Below are 22,639 nucleotides of genomic sequence, written 5' to 3' on the forward strand. Positions count from 1 at the left end.
CTGTACTTTTAGAGTGAATCAGAGCATTGGGACCTGCAAGCATTGCTTCCCAAGTAACACTTTGCGTATCCCTTTGTTATTTCCAAGGTGTATGGATACTAGGATGGTGAAGTGCTTCAGAGCAAATTGACATTTCACGACTTGACATAACAATACTGGGGGCTCCGGTATTAAAATCGCGAAGGGCTGGAGGAGGGGTATAGGAAAATGTATGCGATTTGACATAACAATTCTCAATCATGGCGCCCGCGCAACGCGCTAACAATTCACCATCTAAATAAACACGCCTTGGTTATTTCACCTAAACTTTCACTGTCCTTGCTGCTGAACTGTTTGACACATGCAGTAAATGGTAGAAAATCAATATGTGAAATTGATTTTTATTTCGTTTTTATAACTGGACCTGCTAGAGCGGCAAGCTGTTACTTGGGCTAGCTCCCCCTGGTACATCGTCACCGTCCCGCGGGTCGAACGTTACGCGCCGACACAGCGTTACGACTGTGACACACAATTACGGGTGATGTGTGCAGTGTTGCGATGCGCCACGGAGCGCAACATTGGATTCGTTTCGGATTGGTTGGGCAAATAGAGCCGATCGATTTACGGTACGCCCAGTTATGTTATGCTGGTCGATTAATTCTAATCGCCGTGACGTGGCGAGCTATATAAAAAAGAACCCTCAAATAAGCCACACCCCGTGGGCCCCGGCAGAACAGTTTTGCTAAAAATAAATTGCACAAAGTTTGCACCGACCTTCAATTGCTTCCCCATAGCGTCCAGCTTGGACGGTGGCTTGTCGCTCCACGAAAATCAAGATTTATACAACCGGGAGAGACCGGGAACTCTCCCGGCCACTGAGCGGATCATTCACTATCAGTCAAAGTGAAGAATTGCTTTTAAAAATGGATTGTTTCCTGCCCTCCTGCGCCACCCCGAGCTATTGAGCAGACGCCCAGTACGCCCTCCAGTGACACTCCATCGAACGGCGCCGGCAATGTGGTTCGACGGTTTTGTGGTGCAGGAAAAGTTTGGTGTGTCCGCTACGAGCAAGGTTTTTAATTGAATTTCTTTCACATTTATTTTTCGTACGCTTAGGGTAAAAAAAGAAGCTTCAACTCAAAGCCCAAAACTGGAACCGAACGGTTCAGTTGGATATTTATGGTTACTAGGTGTGTATGTGTGTGTTTGTATGTAACTAACGATATATGTGCGCGAAGCTGGTGAGTTGCAGGTGATCCATCTTTGCCCTGCTTCCATCACGGTGTGTGTGTGTGTGTTTTTTCTAGTTGACTGCAATTCCATTTTTACTTTCACGCCCGGAAATCGAAACGAAACGGTGAGAGAGAATGAGAAGGCCAACAAAAAAACAAAAAAAGTCACCCAGCGTAACACCAACACTCTCGACAGGGGGAGGGATGCGGATCCGGCGTAAAGTTGGACGGCAGGAAATTAGCTTAAATCGACAGCTTCATCTTCAGCAGTTGGTGAGATGGAGCGCGAATCTCGTCAACCGGGTCAGTTTTTGATTGCTTTTCCATCCGGCAGCCCCGCGAGAGAAGGAGAGAGAGAGAGAGATGGCAATATTCACTTTTCCGCTGCTTCTGAAAAGTCTTGTTAGTAGTTGCGCCGAACAAGCTCCCGTTAAAGCAATTCCGTGCTGCAAATTGTCTAACTTAAGGCGCCTGAAAGTATGCAATGGGACAAAATTGGCTTAATACAGTTTCAAAAACCAAGGTGGGTCCCCTGGTGGGTGGCGAAAAGCGAGCGACTGTTCGGGGACCGTGCGGCAACCGGTAAAGCTGCCTTGATTTATCATGCCCCCGGTGCCGCCTGCACAGCCCTGGAGTTTGAATTTTGCCGCGCGCACGTCATCAACTGGGTAGAAGTAAATCAAAGGCAAACACCTACCGCCGGCTACACAGCACGCTGCCATCAGCTCATCCTCGTGCCTGGACGTTACATCTAAGTTTTGTGTTCGTTTTTGTCCCCTCCCTCCCCCCACCCCTCCGTTGCTACTTCCAACTCAGTGGTGATAAAATTCAAATTTTCCCTTTTTTTGCGCACATTAAATGCGGGTGTAAGTATTGCCTGAACGCTGCGACTCGGAATTTATGTTTGCAATTGCGTAGTTTCCGACTGCCTGTTCTGGCTGCTTTTGACACACACACACACAGACACACGCACACACACACACGAGCGCTATCATCGATCTGGGTGGCAGATTTACACTCGAAGCGCCTAAAGGTATGCATCAAGATTGATACGCACTGGCGCAGTGTTGCCAGCTGCTTTAAACTGGAAACCGGATCGAGGGTGTGTTTGAACAAAGCTGCAGGAAGCTCTCTCTTTCTCTCTCTCTCTCTCTCTCTCTCTCTCTTTCTCTCGCCGATCACTTGATTCTAATGAATTGATATCTGCATCTGCGATTGATTGACTGACGGGTTTTGCGGAAGAAACAAAAAAAAACACTATTATTCTCCCTCGGATTGTTTCCATAATGTTTGTTCCGCCCAGCCAGGCAGGCCCCGGTTGGACGGACGACTTACTTCCCTCCCCCCCCCCCCAAAAGGCGGGAAGCAGACAGTATGGCGCACAAGTTTTCCTGCCCCAGCAAAACCGGAGGCCGAGCAGTCAAAGCAAACACATGCGGGGGACGTGGCGCTCGCTATCAATCTCCCATCGTCTGGCAGCCCGGCCAAAGAAAGCGAACCGGAACACGCCCGGAAGACGCAGCGGCCGATGCATGCGTGGGAAGAGGGGCAGCCAAAAAGGGGCCGGAAAGCGGGGCTGAATTTAATCAACTGCACAATCTGCACTCCACTCGCTTTATCTTTCACAGCGCGCACAGAGCGCCCGGTCGATTGAAAATTGATTTGTGTGTGTGTGTGATTGAAGATTTGTACAGAGGGGCGAGGAGCGGTGGGGCGGTGCCGGAAGGATGGTGATGAATGGCTCGGTACGCGTCTTCGAGATTCCTTCGAGAGATGGAGCAAGACCCCGGGAAACGAACTGGGTCCTCTGGCGCGCCGAATGTCAATCATCGGAACCGTTTGCTCGGCTACGCTTGGAAGATGCATGTGCAGACCACATCTCCCCCCCCCACCCCGCTCGGATGCATCCAATAAAATCTCGATAGTTTACAGTGACGCTCGTTCGGATCGTAAAGCTCGGGATGATGGGTTCGGGGCGGTGGCGCCTCATGAGGTGATAAATATTTACGCCGCCGCCGATTGTACCATTTCCAGTTCTGGGCTGCAGGGGCAGGGCGAGCGGCACGGGCAAGTTCTGCAAGTGTTTGCGCTTTTATTGCTCTCGATATTGATGTGTTATTTTTATGATCTTCGCATACTTCGGTTGAGTAGAGTTTTGAAGGTTATGTTTGGTGTGCTGTCATGTGTGCGAGATGTGTGAATCAAGGGGGGAGGTGGGGGGGGGGGGGGGGGGTTGGGGTGGAGGGGGTTTAATGGGAACGATTTGGGTTGAAATCTTCAAACATCAATCACTTAACGGAAGGATATGGACAGTTTCAGCGGCCCGGATGCGGTTTTAGTTTCCCCCTTTATCTGCCAATGGATGGCACACTGTTTTCCAAGGTTTTCTTCGCTCCTTTTTCCATTCGAAAGGACATGTTTTATTTATGTTTTCATTGTTTGTTCCCTCCCGAGAAAATAAAAGCATTGGTTTGACATATAACAGACAAAAAAAATTGAAAATATAATCTCAAACACTTTCACGCTACTAGAAGGGTTATTTCGCGCCTACAGGTATGCAATTGGATTGTAGAAATCTGTTTTGCACATGGCAAAATGTAGCAGCCGAAAAGTAAATAGTAAAAAAAAGTAATTAAATACATACGGAACATCATAAAACATGATCTATTGAAAGGGGCAATCACATTCGCCAGAAAAAAGCATTGAATAAACATTTCTGTTTGTTAGATTGGATCGTTGCAAACGCGCTAGTATAAACTAACCTGCTCGTTTATGCTCACTATTTGTGCACTGTTGTAAAAGCGCCTGCAGGTATGCAATTAGACGTTCTGTCGCGATATTTGAAGCGTTTTTAGTGCAAATAGCGTTCTTTACATACATTTTCAAGCTAAAAAAGAAAGCGACTGAAATCATGTCAATTTTGTCCTCCTTAATTCGTACGGTACTGAAAAGCATCACCCGATGGATTGATCGGAATCTATTTCCTTCTTTTTTTTTGGTTCAACGCTTGCTGCTCCAGCGTGTGCCAGAGTTAAATATAAATTAAATTTCCAATCCAGTCCCCATTTGCGCGCGCCACATTCGCTGCACTTCCAATAAGGTTCATTTATTTCTTACGCTCGTCACTACGCTCTTCACCTACCCCCGCCTCTTCCTCCCAACACACTTTATTTGAAGTGAAACTGAGTGTGCTGGGGAAGTGGATACGGCATTACCATTCCCTCAGCGCGCAACGGCGTTCCGAGGGACAGTGGGGCAAGGCAAAAAATAACCTCACTATCTGCGACTTTTTGCCTAGGCACGCTCCCCGCAAGAACGGGGATTTAATGTGATCCGAGCGTGTGATCCGAGAGGCAAAAGGGGAGCCGCCTTATATTCCGTTCGCGCCCGCGATGCTGCTGCTTCAGTTTTCCGCCTCACTAGCGACGGTGAACGAAAAACTAGCGAAAGGAAGGACGGCAAAGGAAGAGCGAACATCAAAGCGACCGGATGTGTGTGTGTGTGTGTGTGTGTGTAGAAAGTAATGCCAACGGGTATGTACCCACTCCCCTCTTTTTTTTTCTAGTGACAAAACTCTTACCCTTGGCATTGATTTTTGCCGTTCCCGTGCCCTCAATGCGAACTAAATCCGATATCGGATTGAAGTAATCGGGCGATGGAAGTGCCTCACTTGGAAAAAGGAATCGGCATCGATCTTCCGGGGGAGAGCAGCGCGTTTAATTCCTCCCTCACCGGGATGGGTTCTTTTAAATGTGTGCGTTTTTTTTCTTTTTCATCTTTTGCTCATCTTCTTCAAATAAAGCTCAACTTTTCCGCCCCCCCCCCCGGAGGGCCTGAGTGGTTTCGCATTGCCTTATCTTCGCCGCACCGGCACTGCCGGGATCCGTTGTTTTGCGTTTTGCGTTGCCCCGTCTCGGTGCTAATCCCTCAATCCCTTTCCGGCTCCGTTCCGCTCGTTGCAAAGGGATACGTGTGGCAAGGATCGGGTTTCCAATTGATTCGATTCCAATTCGATTCGATCGCACTAAACAACAAGAAAAAGCAAAATGGAGTTTTTTTCATTCACAACAAGAAGCAGTTCGTATTGTGCTGGGCTAAGGGCTGAAGGGATACGATTTCACACGCACTTGATCTCCGCAACTCGCTTCTTTCGAACGTTTTTCCTCAAACAAAAAAAAAAAAAAAGATAGTGCCTTTGTTTTCCTCCCTGCCATTTGCAAACAAAAAAGCGGTGAAGGAATTTTCAATAATTCTAAAATAAAGGAACATTCCCTCCTGTACGGTAGAAAATTCATTTACACACACACACACGCGCGCGCTCGCACTGGGAAAATGCCGCCGCAAATGTACGTTTGCCCTCGTTTTGTCCCGCTTTGCTGTTGAATATTGGAATGAATATTGAATGCTCGACCTTGTTCGTGAATAAATGCATTCGTACAAATGTGTGTCTGTGCCGGTGTGTGTGTGTGTGTGTGTGTGTGTGTGCGTGTGATTCGCTCTGAAAGGTGGATTCCGTGGAGTGCAAAAACGCATTGCATAAGCGGCGAGAGTGAGCGAAAGAGCGAGAAAGAGTGGGAAAAGCGCCTACGGAATTGAGGGGAATTTCAAATTTATTACCATCTTTAAATCCTCGCCCCGTCGCACAAAAGCCGAGGCCGGGCGGCGCGGCAAGCTGGCACTGCCTGGGGTGGAACACCGGCACACCTCAAACACCACATCTCGCCCCACGCCACTCCGGGGCTGAGCCGAATGAATTGATAAATTTATGCACTTGGGCGAAAAACTTTTCGGGTTTCGGCAAGTCGGTTTTGGCGGCTCCATTTCGGTTCACGCCTGCTGCTGCTTTTCAATTCATTTCCGTGCAGCTCTGCGCTGAAGAGACCCCTGACCCCGCACTGTGTCTCGCCGCCGCTTTGGTGAGTTTTGGTGTGTGTGTGTGTGTGTGTGTGTCTGTGCCGACGACCAGAGAAAGTTTATTGCAAGCGATCCTTTAATCACCCCACCTACAAAACCGCTTTGGCAGAGGCGGGGAAGGCGGGGAAGGAGGGAATAAAATGCTGAGGGAAGCAGGAGGGGAGGCCTCCTGCTCCCTGCTCGTCGCCTGGCAAAGCGCGTTCGGAGGCGTGTGAATTTATCGCTTATCTGTGTTTTTTATTGCTCTCCCGGTGTTAGAGCCCTCTATTTGGAGTCTGTATGTGTGAGTTAGTGTGTGTGTGTGTCTGCTGGACGGCAACACCGTACGTCATCGCGCGCTCGGCACGCTGATCCGCACCCCCCCCCCACGGTTTGCGCGTCACACGCAGCGCGCGAGCGGGCGAAATCATCATTTCAGCCGGAAGGTATGCAACGTGCACGGCATTTCATTGCTAACCGTAATTAATTTAATCGCTTTTAAGGATTTTTGGGGCCGCAGTTGTTTTGTGCATTGTTTTTTGTTTGCTTACTGTTGTTGTTGTTGGAAAGGTGTTGATATTGATACACATAAAACCGGTTTGCCCCCGCCCCCCGGCTATCACATCGGGGAAAGTGTGGTAGGATTTAGTAACGTTTGTCTGTGTGAGTATTTTTACGGTGTTGGGTTTATATCGATTGCTTCATTTTCTCTTCATCTGGGATGCTTTTAGGGTGAAGAAGAAGAACGAAAAAAAAAACATAAACAGGTATAATGTATCATGAAACATTTAACAGGCACACGGAGAGCGTAATCCACCGGGTGCACATAAAACATAGCGAGATGGATACATGTGTCCCCCCGCTTCCCTTCCCTCCTCCCTCTTCCACCTTACTTCCAAACCTCCTCTGTGTCGTGGCTCGTCAAAACTGCCACTCACACGGTGTTTTCGGTGCTCGTAAATAATACACCAATAAATCTACTCAATCAAAACCCGACCACTTGCCCGTCCTCCTCCGCCTGCCTTGGTAGCCTGGTCTGTCACAAAGCCCCGGGCGACGATTGGCGCGAAGCGGCGCTTTCTTGCAGCGAGGCTGCAACTCAAATCGCGAGCCCGGAACTTTGCCGCTTCCGGTGCGTTTTCCGGGCCGGTTAACGCTTAACGTCCGCGGCTGGGTGGGACACGTTCGGCCCTGCTCAGCGGGCTCCTTCGCTGGCAAATTTACTGGCTGAAGCTTAGCGGCATTCGGTACCGACAGCAGCCGCAGCAGCGGATGGTAGAGCTTTTTCGGTTTTCGGTTCACGCTCTCTCGGGCGCACAGTGGGCTCAGTGGTACATGTGTGTGTGGATAAAAGTTAAGATGATGGGTTAAGATATTGAGGATATTCAGAGCCTTCACATTGGTGGATCGCCTAAGAGCGATGAGCGTCGTCATTCATAAGTATGAGGAGTATGAAACTTATTATGAAGTATCAGGAATCTCGACGAATCTTTAAAACTAATCAATGTCGTGGAAGAAGATGTTCAACATTTTTAAACGATGAGCCATATAGCATCGAAGATGTCTGGTGAAGAGCTGTAAGGTTTCATGGATCTCTAGGATTTATGTCTCTCGTATATGTAGCGCCCAAAATTGGAATAAGTATTCAATGAATTGCGACGCATTGGACAAAAATGTTTGAACTTTAAAAATATTATAGGAAGATGGTTTTGGAGTGATGAGTCGGTCCTGATTTAGAAACTGAATGCACTATCTATACCTTCTTCTTCTTATTTTTTTCTTTTTCTTTTTCTTTTTCTTTTTCTTTTTCTTTTTCTTTTTCTTTTTCTTTTTCTTTTTCTTTTTCTTTTTCTTTTTCTTTTTCTTTTTCTTTTTCTTTTTCTTTTTCTTTTTCTTTTTCTTTTTCTTTTTCTTTTTCTTTTTCTTTTTCTTTTTCTTTTTCTTTTTCTTTTTCTTTTTCTTTTTCTTTTTCTTTTTCTTTTTCTTTTTCTTTTTCTTTTTCTTTTTCTTTTTCTTTTTCTTTTTCTTTTTCTTTTTCTTTTTCTTTTTCGTTCTTGCTACTACAGAGTTACGGTTGGGATTCAATCTAAAAGACTTCTGAAATTAAAAAAAATATCTGTAGGTTCAATAGCACAAAAAATGATTTAGGAAGTTTAAAGAGAACGAATTGAAAATTGGAGAGCTTTTCCGAAACATGGAAGATAAGTGACCCATTACAGAGCTGTACATGGTCATGACTGATGCATTGGTGACTCACAAGATTCCATAAATACTTGAAGATCGATCTTAAGATTGATTCTTGACTCGCAATTCGAATGAACCCTGAATGGAAGCATTAGGTGAAAATTCTGATTGAGTAAGATTTTTATGTTTTTAAACCGAGCAGCAGTTCTACATGGTTGGGTATTCCTTTAAGCCGGTTCTTTCACAGCTGACCGCTGCAAACGCACATCCCCGTTGGCCATTGGCGAAGGAAAGCTCTCACCGACGCCATATTAAAATGCCCTCCCCGAAAAACACTGTCACACCTTACAATCCTTGCCAGCCCGATGGCAGCAGCACACGCGGGGCTATTCTGTGAAGTGTTAATTGTGCGAGGAATAAATTGTCCAAAAACCAGTTGCCCACCGGGCGGGAGTAACACACCTCACTGTGCACGATCGCCCCAAAAGGTCCCCTCTCCCCCCCCCCCCCCCCTACGCTTTGTAAACTGTCATGTTCATGTGGCAATTTTACGTGTACGCGCGCAACTCGCGGGAAAGCGCAGAACGGCGGAAAGAAGAGTGGTGCAGAATAACCACCCTCCCCCATACACCGACACATGGAAGACACAAATGGTGCCGGGTTTTTGAAGGGCGGCAGTGGCGCGAAAACATGGCAGCAACGGGGGAAGCACGGGGTTGATGATTTATGAGCTTTCACAGGATGGTGTAAAATATGATGTTACGCTTGCGCCCTTCAAATAGTCACCCGCATGCCCGGTGTGGGTGTGGGATTGGATATACCAACCTCTGCCCTTTCTCCTACCCCCGCCCTCACTCCTTTTCCGCTCCTTTTAAATCAGGGTTGACGAGGGAACGGGGTATGCATTTGGAAACAGAACAGGAAGGAAGAAAGTGTTGGAAAGACTTCCCGATTTGCAGCAAGTGGTTCGGTTGCTGCACCCGAGTCCCGTCTGCACTGTAAACGCAAAAACGGCGGTATCGATTTGAGTTTTGAAGGGGAGGGGGGAGGGGAAAGGAAGGGAAAAAACGCGACTACTAGACGAAAAGAATAATAAGGCAGCTTTTGAGGGGGGTGCCTGGGTATGGTGCTAGCATGAAAAGGGCAGAAATTATTATTTACATCAAGCAAGTTTCGCTGGACGTCTGTTTGTGGGAGTATTTGTTACGACGAAATGGTGGTAGCAGAACGTTTTCCCAAACCCCTACCACCCTCGAACCAACCAAAAACATGTGGAGGGAGGGGGGGGGGTTGTGCGTTTTTTGTGCTAAATAGAAGGACATGTGATTGCAATTGTTGCTGGTCGCTCGTTTGCCATTAATGTGTCCGTGTGTGGTGTGTGTATGTATACTGTGTTACTTCCGCGTGTCATAGGAAGTGTGTTTGTGTGTTTTACATTAAATTTGTCTTTCGTAAAACGCTCAAAAGGCTATCCTGGTCGTGTTTTGACCCCTCCGAGATAAGTAGAAAAGATTGAAAGATTACACAAGTCTTGAGCCATCTGGAATAATTCGGAGCAGGGGCGGATTAACATCTTAGTGGTTGCACGAATTCAGGTCTTTCTGAAATGTCGAGCGAGAAGTTGTGTGAGGAATACTAAACCAGAAAATAATTGAGAAGCAAGTCCGGAGTCGCCCGGAGTCATCCAGAGTCGTCTGAAGTCGTCCGGAATCGAAGTCTTCCTGGGTCGGAGTCATCCAGAGTCGTCCAGAGTCGTCCGGAGCCGGATTCGTAAAGAGTCGTTCATAGTCTTCCGGAATCGCCCGTAGTCTGATTCGTCCCGGTTTGGAGTTGTTTAGAGTCTACCGGTGCCGTACGGGATCGGTGTCATCCAGAATCGTCCGGAGTTGCCCGGAGTCGTTCGAAGTCGAAATCATCCTGAGTCGGAGTCATCAATAGACGTCCAGAGTCGTCCTGAGTAGTCCGGAGTCTAAGTAGTCCTGGGTCGGAGTCATCCAGAGTCGTCCAGAGCCGTCCAGAGTCATCCGGGGTCGTCCCCTGAGTCGTCTGGAGTCGAAGTCGTTCGGGGTCAGAGTCTTCTAGTCATCGTCCGAAGTCGTTCGGAGTCGTCCAGAGTCATTCGGAGTCGAAGTCGCCCGAAGTTGCCCAGAATCGACGGGAGTCATCCGGAGTCGTCCGGAGTCGAAGTCATCCTGAGTCCTCCGGAATCATCCAGAGTCGTTCGGAGTCATCCGAAGTCATTCAGAGTCATCGGGAGTCGTCCGAAGTCGAAGTCTTTGGGGGTCAGAGTCATCTAGAGTCTTCCTGAGCCGTTCGGAGTCGAAGTCGTTTGGAGTCGGCCGGAATCGTCCGGAGTCTTCTGGAGTCGGCCGGAATTGGCCGGAGACGGCCGGTGCATTGTGTTTTGCTGCTTAGGCATTTTAGTTACGGCTCCGAGTCATGCTTACTCCACTTAACTCAAACCACTATTCGTAGAAAGTAAGGTCTGTTTAATAAAAGCACGCTTCCCGTCGTGGCAAAATAGCATCAAACAGCATTGTGGTAATTTTAATCCATAGATAAACAAAAAAAGCATACAATAATGTTAGAAACATTGTTTTTGGTGGAAAATTCATATAAAATTTCATTCAACTGCTTCACATGTCCAATTTGTTCCGCTTTCTCTTAAAAGGCAGCAAGCAGCTTTAATTGGCCAACAGCAGTCGTTAAGTCGTGTCTTGGCTATCTCCGGAGATGGCGTCAAACCGTCCTCAGAAGTGCAACGTTATCGAGGCCCAAACCCAAACCACCCAAAACCGCTCCTCCCTCGCCAGTCCCGAGAGCTGGAACCGTTTTCGGAGTTAGCGGGATTATGTTTTCGCCTGCGCGTGTAACTCCCGGAATCTGGAGCAGCTTCGGCCCAGTGGTCAACGCGCGGTTTGAATTAATTTCACCCGACATCCCGTTCGTTGAACGTCGGCTTTGGCGGTTGTTTGCCCGTTCGAATGGCCAACCGGTTTCACAATTCTGCTGACTCCCAGAGAACCCATTGCTCCCAGGCCACACACACACACACACACACACGCTAGAGCCACAACTACTCCACTTGTCGCTGGACACTTTCGCATCCATTACCCTAATTGAATCGTTTGCAGGGAGGGTTCAGGTGAGTGAACGTCTTATCCTTGGGGAGCGAGCTGCCTGCGTAGGTTCCTTCAAGGTGAGCTCTGCTCCAAAACAATCGCAAACGACAATTCAATCTGTGACGAGATCAAGGAGAGAGCTGGACCGAGAAAGCCAGAAGTGGTCTTCAATACGCAGAGCGTTAAGATCCACAAAGATGGAGTTGCTCCCTTACCCGCCTCTTATCTCACGGTACTGCTCGAGGTCACGCACCGAAGTAAACACTATTAAGATGGCATTTCATCGAGTAATGATAGTGAAGCGGGATATCTACTGCATCTCCCATTCTTGCTCACTTTGGGGCAACCGCCTTCCTCCCGCACAGCCCTTTTGTGTGGGTCGGCCCATGCCCTGGGGGTGCCGGTACACCTTTGCGAACGCAGCGTTGGACGCAGCGCATTGTTCGAAATGTCACGCTTGTAGCTGTTAGTCTCCCCTCCTCTCCCATTGCCGCCTACCCTTCCCAAAACACACACACGTACACGCACACACACACACACACACACACACGCACACCGGTCAAAAGCGTTCGACATTGATTAACGATGGCAGTGGGGCGATGTTGGCGTAGCCCCGAAGCAGTCGGCCGACCAGCGCCGGTAAGATAATTGTGTGTGTGTGTGTGTGTGTGTGTGTGTGTGTTTGTGTGTGTGGCAAGGAGCGCAGGGGGGCAGGGGAGGGGGGGGGAGGAGGAGGGAATGCTTTTGTCCATTCGAAGGACCCCGTCGCTCGCCAGGATAGGTCAGGTCAGGCTCCCTGTTTGGAAATTTGGAGTTTGCGAATGCGGATTTCTCCTTTTCAAAAGCAATCGTGAAGGAGAAGTAAAAAGGGCCCTCCCCCCTTTGAAAAAGCAGAGGAGGGGGGGGGGGGTCCATAACCCACGCCGTCCCACCCCCTGAAAAAGGTTCCAAAAATCAACAAAACTCGTTGCCCCGTTTTTTTGTTTGTTTGCTTCGTTTCGTAGCTTGTTTGGTGCACAATGAAGCGAAGCAACAGAAAAAAAGCCAGCAGCGATGGGGAAGCCAGGTGGCTTTCCCTGCCCCTCACACACACACACACACACACACACACACACACACACAGAGAAAAGGCACGTCCTTTCAAACACAAAAGGGACAATACAGCGCATGGGAGAAGGGGGTGGGTTGGGAAGCGGGCAAGCCAAACAAATAATGAATCCGAGCCGGGCGAGCCTTTTCAACCGGCCGCTGCTGCTGGCTGCCCGTGGCCGGAGATAAAAGGTCCCCGGGTCCTCGGGTGCGTGAAGATTTTCTCACCCCCTTCTTCTGCTCCCTCCTTTCTGCTGGCCTCCCGGCCGACCCCGGAGGGTGGCTTCTGATGACAGAAAAATAAACCATCAATCTTTCCGGGCGCCGTGAGCGCCCACAACACGGTGACGTTTCGGACGCGGCTCACCCTGATCGGTTCCTGGCGGGGGACCCGGAGGGAACCGGCCAAAGTAGTGCTACGTGGGAAGGGATGCGGCAATGAGGGGAATATAAATAAATCAGCATGCCGTCGCTGCTTAGTTTTGCATCGCGCTGGCCCGATTGGCACCCAGTGGTTCCCATCAGTCGCATCCCGGACGATGCCGGAAGCGGTTGTGCCGTGCTGTCTGCTGCTGCTGCTGCTGACGCTCCCACTGTCTGCTGGGTCGCTGCCGGCTGGCGGTGTTGATTTAATAGCCCGCACGCCGTACAGCCTGGACGCCGGGAGTACCGTTCCCGTCCGGGAGCGTTTGATTGCGCTCGAGCGCCGGTTGGTGCAGCAGCAGCAGCCCTGCACCGGGCTGCTGATCGTGTTTGTGCAGCTGTCCGGCGGCCGCCCACCGCACCTCGCCGGCGACACACTGTCGCTCGCCATCGATGCCTTCGCGCCCGGCCACCGCACACCCCGGCTGGTGCTGCGGGGCGACAACGAAGCGGTCGCAGACGCCCTCTCGTCCGCCGCCACTCTCGCGGACCGCGATTCGTACTATGTCGTGTTGATACTGCTGCTGCCGGATCTCGGAAACAGCCTCCCGGGCACGCTGCTGCAAACCACTGCCCGGTTGTTCCCGCTCGCCCTCAAGCTCCTCCTGCTCGGCTCGCCGGCCGCGCCCACCGACGAGGAGCTGTCCGCCGCCCGCACCCTACTCGCCGCCCTCTGGCAAACGGAGCGGGCCCTGCGAGCCCTCACCATCTGGTACCGGCCGGCCACCGGCCTGCTGATCGGTGCGTACGATCCGTTCGAACCGCCCGCCGGCCGCTTCTACACCCTCGCCGGCCCCAACCGCACCGATCTGCCGACCGATCTGGCCGCGTTCGGGCGGCGCATGAACCTGCGCGGCAGCGCGATCACCGTGTACGGGTTCGAGGCGGCCATGGCCTACCGCCGCCAGGACATCGACATGCTGCCGCGCACGTTCCCGGCGCGCCGGCCCGGCTCCACGCACGCGTCCCGGGACGCCCTGCTGGACGCACTGTTCGGCGCGGACGTGGAGGCGGTGCGCGAGCTCGCCCGCCGGATGAACTTCACGCCCGTCGTGCACCATATGCGGGCCAACTTCGGCTTCAAGATGGCGAACGGGACGTTTACCGGGGTGCTCGGCCGGCTGGTCGCCCGCGACGCCTGGCTGTCGATGAACGTCTACTTCCTGAAGGACTACGAGACGCGCGACCTGCAGTTCGGTGCGGCCGTCTACCAGGACAGCCTGTGTGTGTTCGTGCAGGCGGCCGGTATGGTAAGTTTGAAGGAGAAGCGGGGGGGGGGGGGGTGGCGGGGTTAAAGGCTAGCAACACAGGCTCGCTTTGCCAAGCCGGAATTGGGTGCCGTTGGATCACAGGATTGCATACCCTTCAGGCGCTTGCACAGCGCAACACTTCCATCCAACACACGAGCCGTCTCCTTTGTTCGTACCATTCGGGCGCAACGACTTTAAGCAGCTCTTCCCGTCCCTCCTCAACTGACATACATTTGCGGTATGCGTGTGTGTGTGTGTGTGTGTGTGTTTCCTGTGGTAGTGGCCCTTTTGCCCGTGGTCGGTGGTGCCTTGGCTTTAGCAAATCGAACGCATGGTGCAATGAAAATGAAACGTAAACGGATTTCCATCGTTCGTTCCGTTTTCATTTCCAGCACCGACCACCCCCAAGCCACACACACACACACACACACAAACACACCACTCATTGCCATTTGAACGAAAGACCGCACGGTACCGATTCCGATCGGACTTTAATCCGCCCGCTTTCCGAAGCGACTGGAACCGCACACACATACACAAGCACAAGTTGCACAAACGGTTTCCCATTGAACCGCTTCAGATTGCTGCGGTTTTTTCCCGGGCAATAGCAGCAGGAATCAACTTGCTCCCTCGGGGGCTCCAGTGTCCCTGCACTACGCACTCATTGCTTCGAGAGTCGAGATTTGTTAATGTATATGTGTGTGTGTATGTACAAGGGGCTTTAAGCAAACGAGCTGCATTGCATACATCACACACACACACACACATGAAGAGCTAGTGATGGGAATAACCACCCAATAGTTAAATGAGAGTTGCTGAGTTTGTTGAATGGCGAGTTCAATATTTTGAGCAAGGTCTTGGAAAGAGAACAGGTCGATGCGTTTAGAGTAAATTGACAGAAAGCCATGGGAAAATTTTGACAGTTAAATTGAACATTTTTTATGTTTGGTGATGTAAGTTGCTATAGAGTGAATGAGAGTTTTGTTCAGCATTTTGCACTCATTTCCTTTTAGAATATTATAAGAATTAGAATCTAATAGGAAATTTACATGGCTGCTACAATCCAAGGATCTCTTTTATTCGTCGCCGGGTTATAAGCAAAGGACGGTGTGCATATTGTACCAGTGTGTGCCGATTGGATGTTTCATTTAACTCTCAGTGTTTAATTGAAAGTAAATAGGACTTAAACTAGGTAAATAGGACCAGATAAATAGGACAAACGGTAGTGATTCGTGGTCACGGAATGGCAAGCAATGAAAAAGGATATCACTGCTCCTGAGTCCAAGAGTAGACTGTAATTACATCTCCTTTATTCTCCAGAAGCGGTTGACCGCAAGAAATTTAACCAATATAGTCTTCCTAATAGTAAATTCGACTTTTTTCCGCGTTAACTATTAGCCGTTTGTTTGTAAACACTTTTTCATGAAACTGTCAAAAGCGAGCCGAAAATGGCAACCTAGCAACGGGCTTTGCATCGACCTGTTGTCCTTAATAGATCTTGATTTTGAGGATCAACTATCAAAAGAGTGATATCGCTCAATCACTCAACATACAGCAGCTGAACCTGTTACTTACTATGGAGAGTTAAAACTCTTTTAACTCTCGAAAGAGCTCAACTCGAATGAGCTCTTGAGCTGATTAGTATTAGAGCTATTAGTTGCCGTGTAGAATTTAACTTTTGACCTTTAGGTCAAGAATTGAACGCACCGTAATTGAGTGTATAAACTAATAGAGATTTAACACTGAACAGAGCTTAACTCACTCAACCTAATACCACTCTCGAATCTCAAGTCACGACTTAACTCACCGAAGAGCTCAACTCACTCAACTATGGAACTCATTTAGCTCAAAAACTCAACTCACGGTGCTTGAGCTACTAGTTGCCGTGGTGAGTTGGTTACACAGCGAGATTTAATTTTTGGCAATATTTGTCTGGCTCCAACGTGATTTAATTCACTGCTAGTCTGGCACTATACCAGTCACCATGAACAAGTTACCAGCTGGAGGTATATCACTCTTCGAGATTGAAATCTTGGAACAGTTATTTAGCTCTAGCGCTTAACTCTCGGATTAACTCACTATGAGTGAGTTGCAAATCAGGACAACGAATTAAATTAAAGCACACAGACTCAAAGCAAGTTTCTCAAAGATTTAATTAAACTCATCGCCTGCAAAGCTGAACATCACTCATTCTGGCACTCAGCACGTACATCACCAATAACAAAACGCGCCAATTCCGCGTCCTCAAGAGCGGGAGGCTTAAGAAAGACACCAAAACCCAATCGAGCTGCGAACGACACTCCGACGCGGAGTGCAGGTCAAAAATGGAAAGAAAACACACTGTGTCCCGACGACGATGTGGACGACGACGACGAGAACGGGGGTGGGTTTTTGTTTGCCCGTTTGGCCGCGAGTTTGGCCTGCTGCCGAAAGGGATTTCAAGTGCGGTCGGACGTCATTCGGTGCGGTGAAGTGTTGAGCAAGGTTAAGATTTTCCGTTTGCAGCAAGCCTACGCCCGGCAACACTCTTCCCGGGCAAAAAAAAAAAAAAAAAAAAAATGGCTTCCCATTATCGCGCTGAATAGACGCACCCAGTTTCATCGATTGTGTTTCCCTTTTGCCGCTCTTTCCTGCACGCCGCCAGCTTCCCGATTGGTTGCTCATTTTTCGCTGCTTCACACCGACGCTGTGGATCGGCGTCTGGAGCACGGTGGCGGTGGTGAGTCTCTGCTACCTAGCGCTAACCCTGCTCATTGCCATCTATCGACCAGCGTGGGAGCACGGGAGGCAGCATACGGGCAACGTTAGCCGAGGTACGAGCAGAGAGTTTCCTGTTTTCTATGCGTTTTTTTGTTGTTGTTGTCCGGATTGCCTATTTATTTTTTCCCCCCCACCCAGATCAACCACAGCAGGACCTGACCGGGCTGGTCGGACAGATCGTTGGAGCGCTACTGACAGCGCCGACGAATGGTTTCCATCGTACCACGACGCACCAGAAGCTGTTCGTGGCGTTCGGTTTGATCTGGGGCCTCACGATAACCGGAGCGTTTCAGGTGCGTTTCAGAGAATTATTAAAGCACACGCGACACTTTTCGTACTGCCGATTGCATACCTAACAGGGGCAGCCAGCAGCCAGTGTTCGCCTTAAAGGTATGCAATTGGCAGTACAGCACACACATCTTTGAAGGGCATTTTTCATGTTACTTGTGCTTCTAGGGATCCTTGGTCGACGTGTACACCACGCCGACGTCGATGAAAAATCTCGACACCCTGGCGGAGCTGGACGCGAGCGGGCTCAGCATCACCGTCACCGCGCCCGCCCTCATCGTGGACGTGTTCGGTACCGAGCGGCCGGGCAGCACGCTCGGCAACCTGAAGCGGCGGCTCGTCATCGAGACGGCGACGAACCGGTCGGCCGCGTACGGTGTGCTGGGCGGCCGCACCGCCGGTCTCATCCGCAACCAGGACTTTGTGCGCCTGTCCACCAAGTACCTGGGGCGGGACGGCACCCCGCGCCTCCACCGGATGCGCCAGTGTCCCCGCAGCTACACGCTCGCCTACCTCTACCCGCGCGGGTCGCCCCTGTACCGGGCGGCGAACGACCACACGCTCCACTTCCTGCAGCACGGGCTGTACGCGAAATGGCAGCGCGAGGCCGCCCACATCGTCCGGGCGAACCGGGCACTGAAGGTGCAGCGGTACGCGGTGCAGGCGGGCCGGACGGCCGGCCAGGCGGTGACGCTCCGGCTGGACCATCTGCTCCTGCCGTTCATGGTGCTCGGGGCCGGGTTCGCGCTCGGTGTCGTTTGCTTCGCGTGGGAGTGCCGTGCCTTGCTGACGGCGGCAGTGGCAGTCCGCAATCAGCGGTAATGGCAATCGCTCCACCTCGAGGACGGGTGTCGCAGGGGGGAGTGGGTTTGTGGATTGTTGCACGTTCGCTTTGGTTTTATGCGCGTAATGGCTGCTGCCGCACGCGTGTCGCGTGGGCCATGCGGCAATGGATTCCCATGATTCCCATCTCCTGCTATCGGAATGGGGAGGGTGGGGAAAGGAGATGGCAGGAGGGGAAGAAGGAGGTCGAAGGGGTTCAAAAGCCACTCGCCAGTGCAGCTGGCCATCGTTTGACAGCGTCCGAAACACGGACGCGCCACGCCCGGAAGTGAATTCTGGTGAAAAATTGATTTTCATCCTGGTCACGGCACCAAACCAAAAAATTGCTTTGCTCGAAATCAATAAAATCAAAACCCACACGTCTGTCCCCCGCACGCCACTACTACTTCATGCAGCCGAAAAAAGAAGCAGTCGTTAAACGTAAACGAGCCCATTATTGGGCAATAAATTCAGTCGCCGACTCGCATTAGAGCGACACTTCTTTTCTGGGAAGAACACCTGGAAAGCACACCCATCGGCAGCAAACCGGGCCTGTCGGATCCTGTTGTGTGCTCCGTCCATCTGTCACAGCGTGTCGTACCGGCAGCGTTTCATTAAGCATTCATGTGCACCGGCACCACCACCGGTTTGATGGTCGCTGTCCAACGACGGACCATTGGTCCGGGACGCACAAACCCAGCGGCGTGCTATTTTTGCACCGAGAGTTTCATGTTCGTGTTGGCGCGCGTGTTCGCCCGCTGGAGAGGAGCGCTGAGATTTGTTCCTTCCCGTAATTATGCCGCAGTCAACATTTATGAACCGTTCAAACCGGCTCCATCTCCTATCGATTTCGGCGCATGTGTGTGATGCCGTCCACCTCGGCCGGCTGGCAGACGGCTGGGTGAAAACGGTTTTGATTGACAATTTTCGGTTGCGCTGGAATTGCTGAGTAACGACGGTGTCACACGATCCAGCCCTGCCTGCGTCGCGTATGAATAAATAAAGAAATTCCTGTCGCCTATCGTCATCGCCCTGCCTTCACTCACACACACACACACGCTTTCGCCTTGCCTATTACTGGCACTGACACCCAGTAATGTGGGAAGCTAACGTATCACTCCGTTTGCGCTCCTGATGGAATTAATTATGAACCTGCCGTACTGTGCTCGTTCGACCCCGCTGTGCGTAGGGGTTCAAAGGCAGGTTCGAGTTCGCGTTCTTGCTGCGTTATCGGGTAAAAAGGTAATCCATCCGTATCGCACGCCACCCTCCCGCCATAGTACTGCGACATCACGCCGCTCCCATTCCAGCCGATTGTAGTTGATGGCTTTTCGCTCGACACTCTCGAGATATCGACACCGAGTCGAGGCGTTTCGCGAATTGCGATTAATTATCCACCCGCTCGCACTCCTCTCGCACGCTGCCATCAGTGCCGCGTGTACTATCAATTGCGTGTACGGCAGCCGCGCCCGCCCCTGCAAGGTAGGCTACGCGCATTGCAACTCGAAACTTTCGGTACAAGCGGTGTGCAAACTAATTTCGCACTACGCAAGCAAACGCGCCGGGCCAGAGTGGATGGTAAATCTCCAACCCCCTCCCCCCCCCCCCCCCCCCCCCCAGCCCGACGGCACGTGTGCACGTTGAGGATATTGTTAAGAGGGGGGAGGGGGTGTAACGATCTGCTCGACAACGCCCGTATGCACACCCTAACGCCGAGCGGCATTCCGGGCCGGGTGCTTTTGCGCGAAATCGATCTTTTCGGGTACAGCTTTTTCTCACCTCTCGCACACACGCCGTTTAGCCTCTTTTTTTTGTTGTTGCTTTTGCCGCCCGATGCGATAAACGAGAAAAGGTAAATGTCAACATTTGGAGTAAATATTTGCACGAAACTGCTCGTAACCGTACTTAGGTGCGCAATTTCCCACGCGGAGCGCAAGGGGGTGAATTATTATAAGACGGTGCAAATATCGCTTTCGATTAAACGGTATTTGCACGGTGGGGCGGGGAGAGCGGAGCTTTGCGCCAGGACGGACGGGCGGACCCTTTACGTGTGGGTGCGGGTTCAGCTAGCGAGACGGGTGGGGCGAAATTAAAACTTTAATTAAATTTTATAATCAATCCAGTCCGTTGCATGATTGAGTGGGGCCCGGAAAACTTGTCGCATGTGCCGCACGCCCGTCTTTAATTAGATGCTGGCTTTTTTGTTTAGTGTCATCCGAACGGGCCGAGAGCTGGTGACGTTCCAGCACCAACATTACCACGCAAAGGCCCTCTTTTAATGGTCCATTTCTCTTCCTACGTACAGTATTTACACACGCCAACCATATGAAAGTAATGATCGTTCCGCAGTCGCCCGCTCACACACTATTCATCAATCTGAACCGTCGTAGAGGGCGGGTGTGCAAACAGTGTATCTGTGTGTGTGTGGAGTGGGCAAAAATGTTAATAAACCTTTTTTCTGCACCGGGACCGACCGGCAGCAGCATTGACGGTTCGCGTGCTCTGCGTTCATTCGCTTCACTGCCCGTCCCACGGGTGGCACGCACGCGTTTGTGATGGAAATGGGGGCTCTTCTTCGGGCCCGTCGGTCGGTGGGTGTTTCGAGAAGTTTTTGGCAAGAAACGAATCCGAGCTTTATGTCTCTAATGAGCAGCCCGAAAGGGTGCGCAACACGAAGGATTTGGGCTTTTTTTTTATTGGCGTTTGAATGCATCATTGCAGGATTATGGAGATTTGGCAGAAGAAGTACCGCACAAGTAGGCATTGGGTCGTATGCGAGTGAACAGAGTAGCCTCAAAAGATCTGGAGTAGAACATTACGAGTACTTCTTAATAAATACATTCCCACAGCACACCAAGCTCTCGGGCATTTAGATTTTGCTAATGATTGTTTCATAAGTTCACTATTAGATTATTGGAGGACTTATACATCATCACAAGGACATCAAAAACTGAACCTCCCTACAAGGCTATGAATTTGAACTCCTCCGTGTCATGTAAATATCGCAAAGGAGGAACTCGACAACTTCGCAGCTTAAACACCAAGAAATCTGATTTAGATTTAATACATCATTACTGGATTTTAGTAGTCTTCAAGGACAAACAGGAACATCAAGAGAGATAGCAAAGAGATTGTACGATGTCCCAGTCCTAACAGAATACATCCATAAAGAAGTCATGAGAACATGATAATGGGTCCTTTCCGTTTGAAATTCGTAGGCTGAAATTTCAGCCTGTCAGCTGTTTGCATTGTATAGCAGTTTTCGAGCAACTATCTAATTGAGTATAATATACAGGTGGGCTTATCCCAAGGTGTATGAATTTAGAAGGCTAATTTTTATCGCTTCTGCTTCTGAATGAATATTTTAAGAGTGTTTTGAGTATTCGTCAAGCCTCCAGAAAGCTTGTTTGAGCAAAAGTTTTCACCCGTTCTGCCAAAAAGTGATGTTCAAAATTGGTTATGAAAAAATGCTATGAGACCACCTGGACTACATACACTTTGATTCCAGATTCCATCACCTGATCTCTTTAATGCACCTTGAGATAAATGTAAACAACACCGTGTTTTCGAGCAGGTACTCGAATCTAATTCTAGCTTCGAGGCTAGAATAATCTAGACTGAAAATCGCAGGCTAGTTTTTTGTGTGGTTTTGTATGGATTGTTTACATGATTTCAGCCTCCAACTGTCAAACTCCATACAAAAAACTGACTAGAATTGTGAAGGCCCCCAATATTGGAATAATTCTGAAGTCCAAATTGAGCACTTGCTTGAAATAGTTGTACAATTATGAGGTACAGTTTTTCTCCAGATTGGATAAGGCTATCACATGGAAATACATCTCTGAAGAATCTTTTCGTTTGGAATTGCGCAAACAAAGATACCTCTGTTCAAGAAGATGAGCTCCAACAATTAATTGTCTAATCTTAGAGGATGTTGCCCACTTGATTACTTGATGCAATATCAATTATTATGATATTGAGCTGAGTATTCTATCTAGATGAGTATCTCACTTGATAAACCAATATCTCGGCCTGTGACCTAGACATTGAGCACATAATTGTAAGTTGATTGCCAGTAGATCTAGAGAATGTCAGCAGCTTTAATGCGTTGTGTCATCACTGGATCGAAAATAGAATTCGGTAAACTCAGCAACTCTTCAGCACAGCTAGCAAGCTTCTCTAGAAACAGAGAACCCAGCTTTTGAACGCACCCACCGAATCCGCGTCATCGTGTGAAACACGACAGCGGACAACTGGGAGGACCCCCGGTCCCCCGTGGGACTGGACAGAGGAGGGTAGCTTTCAGCGCTACCGCCCTAGAACACCGCTTTGGCACGTGATTTTTCACTCAGAACGCTCGGTCCAGAAATCTCGGTCGCAAAAGCAGCACTATCCCCCATTGCCGCCCGAACTGTGGCAAAGGGTAGCGTGCCAGTATCCACACGCCCACACGCCCCGGGTCGAGGCGTTACTGCCCCGGTACGGTTTAGTGTAATGAGCACGCTTCCTGCAATGTTACAACCGCCGCGGTACACGTGTAATGTTAATCGATCAAATTAATAACCCACTACGACCGGGTAAGGGAACTGTCTTCTTG

The 22,639-nt window shown here is 50.1% G+C and overlaps 3 protein-coding genes across 13 annotated transcripts in view; 2 read left to right on the plus strand and 1 right to left on the minus strand.

Moving 5' to 3' along the window:
- The window catches only part of LOC120950342 (uncharacterized), a 134,555-nt gene that overhangs the window by 38,229 nt on the left and 73,687 nt on the right, over positions 1-22,639 (minus strand). The gene's annotated exons all lie outside the window — the stretch shown is intronic.
- LOC120950998 (uncharacterized) lies at positions 12,130-17,180 on the plus strand. The gene is made up of 2 exons (XM_049609182.1): positions 12,130-16,985; positions 17,071-17,180. Exon 1 carries the CDS (start codon positions 13,039-13,041, stop codon positions 14,215-14,217), a length of 1,179 nt encoding a protein of 392 aa, XP_049465139.1. The 5' UTR covers positions 12,130-13,038; the 3' UTR covers positions 14,218-16,985; positions 17,071-17,180.
- Positions 17,328-19,600, plus strand: LOC125907383 (uncharacterized). Its single transcript, XM_049609187.1, has one exon. The coding sequence runs from the start codon at positions 17,425-17,427 to the stop codon at positions 18,040-18,042; it is 618 nt and encodes a 205-aa protein (XP_049465144.1). The 5' UTR covers positions 17,328-17,424; the 3' UTR covers positions 18,043-19,600.

The sequence above is a fragment of the Anopheles coluzzii genome, chromosome X (genome assembly GCF_943734685.1).
Source record: "Anopheles coluzzii chromosome X, AcolN3, whole genome shotgun sequence".
NCBI lineage: Eukaryota > Metazoa > Arthropoda > Insecta > Diptera > Culicidae > Anopheles > Anopheles coluzzii.

Excerpts from the sequence above, each read along its gene's own strand:
- LOC120950998 (XM_049609182.1), top strand. The coding sequence starts at position 13,039 with ATGCCGGAAGCGGTTGTGCCGTGCTGTCTGCTGCTGCTGCTGCTGACG.
- LOC125907383 (XM_049609187.1), top strand. The coding sequence starts at position 17,425 with ATGAAAAATCTCGACACCCTGGCGGAGCTGGACGCGAGCGGGCTCAGC.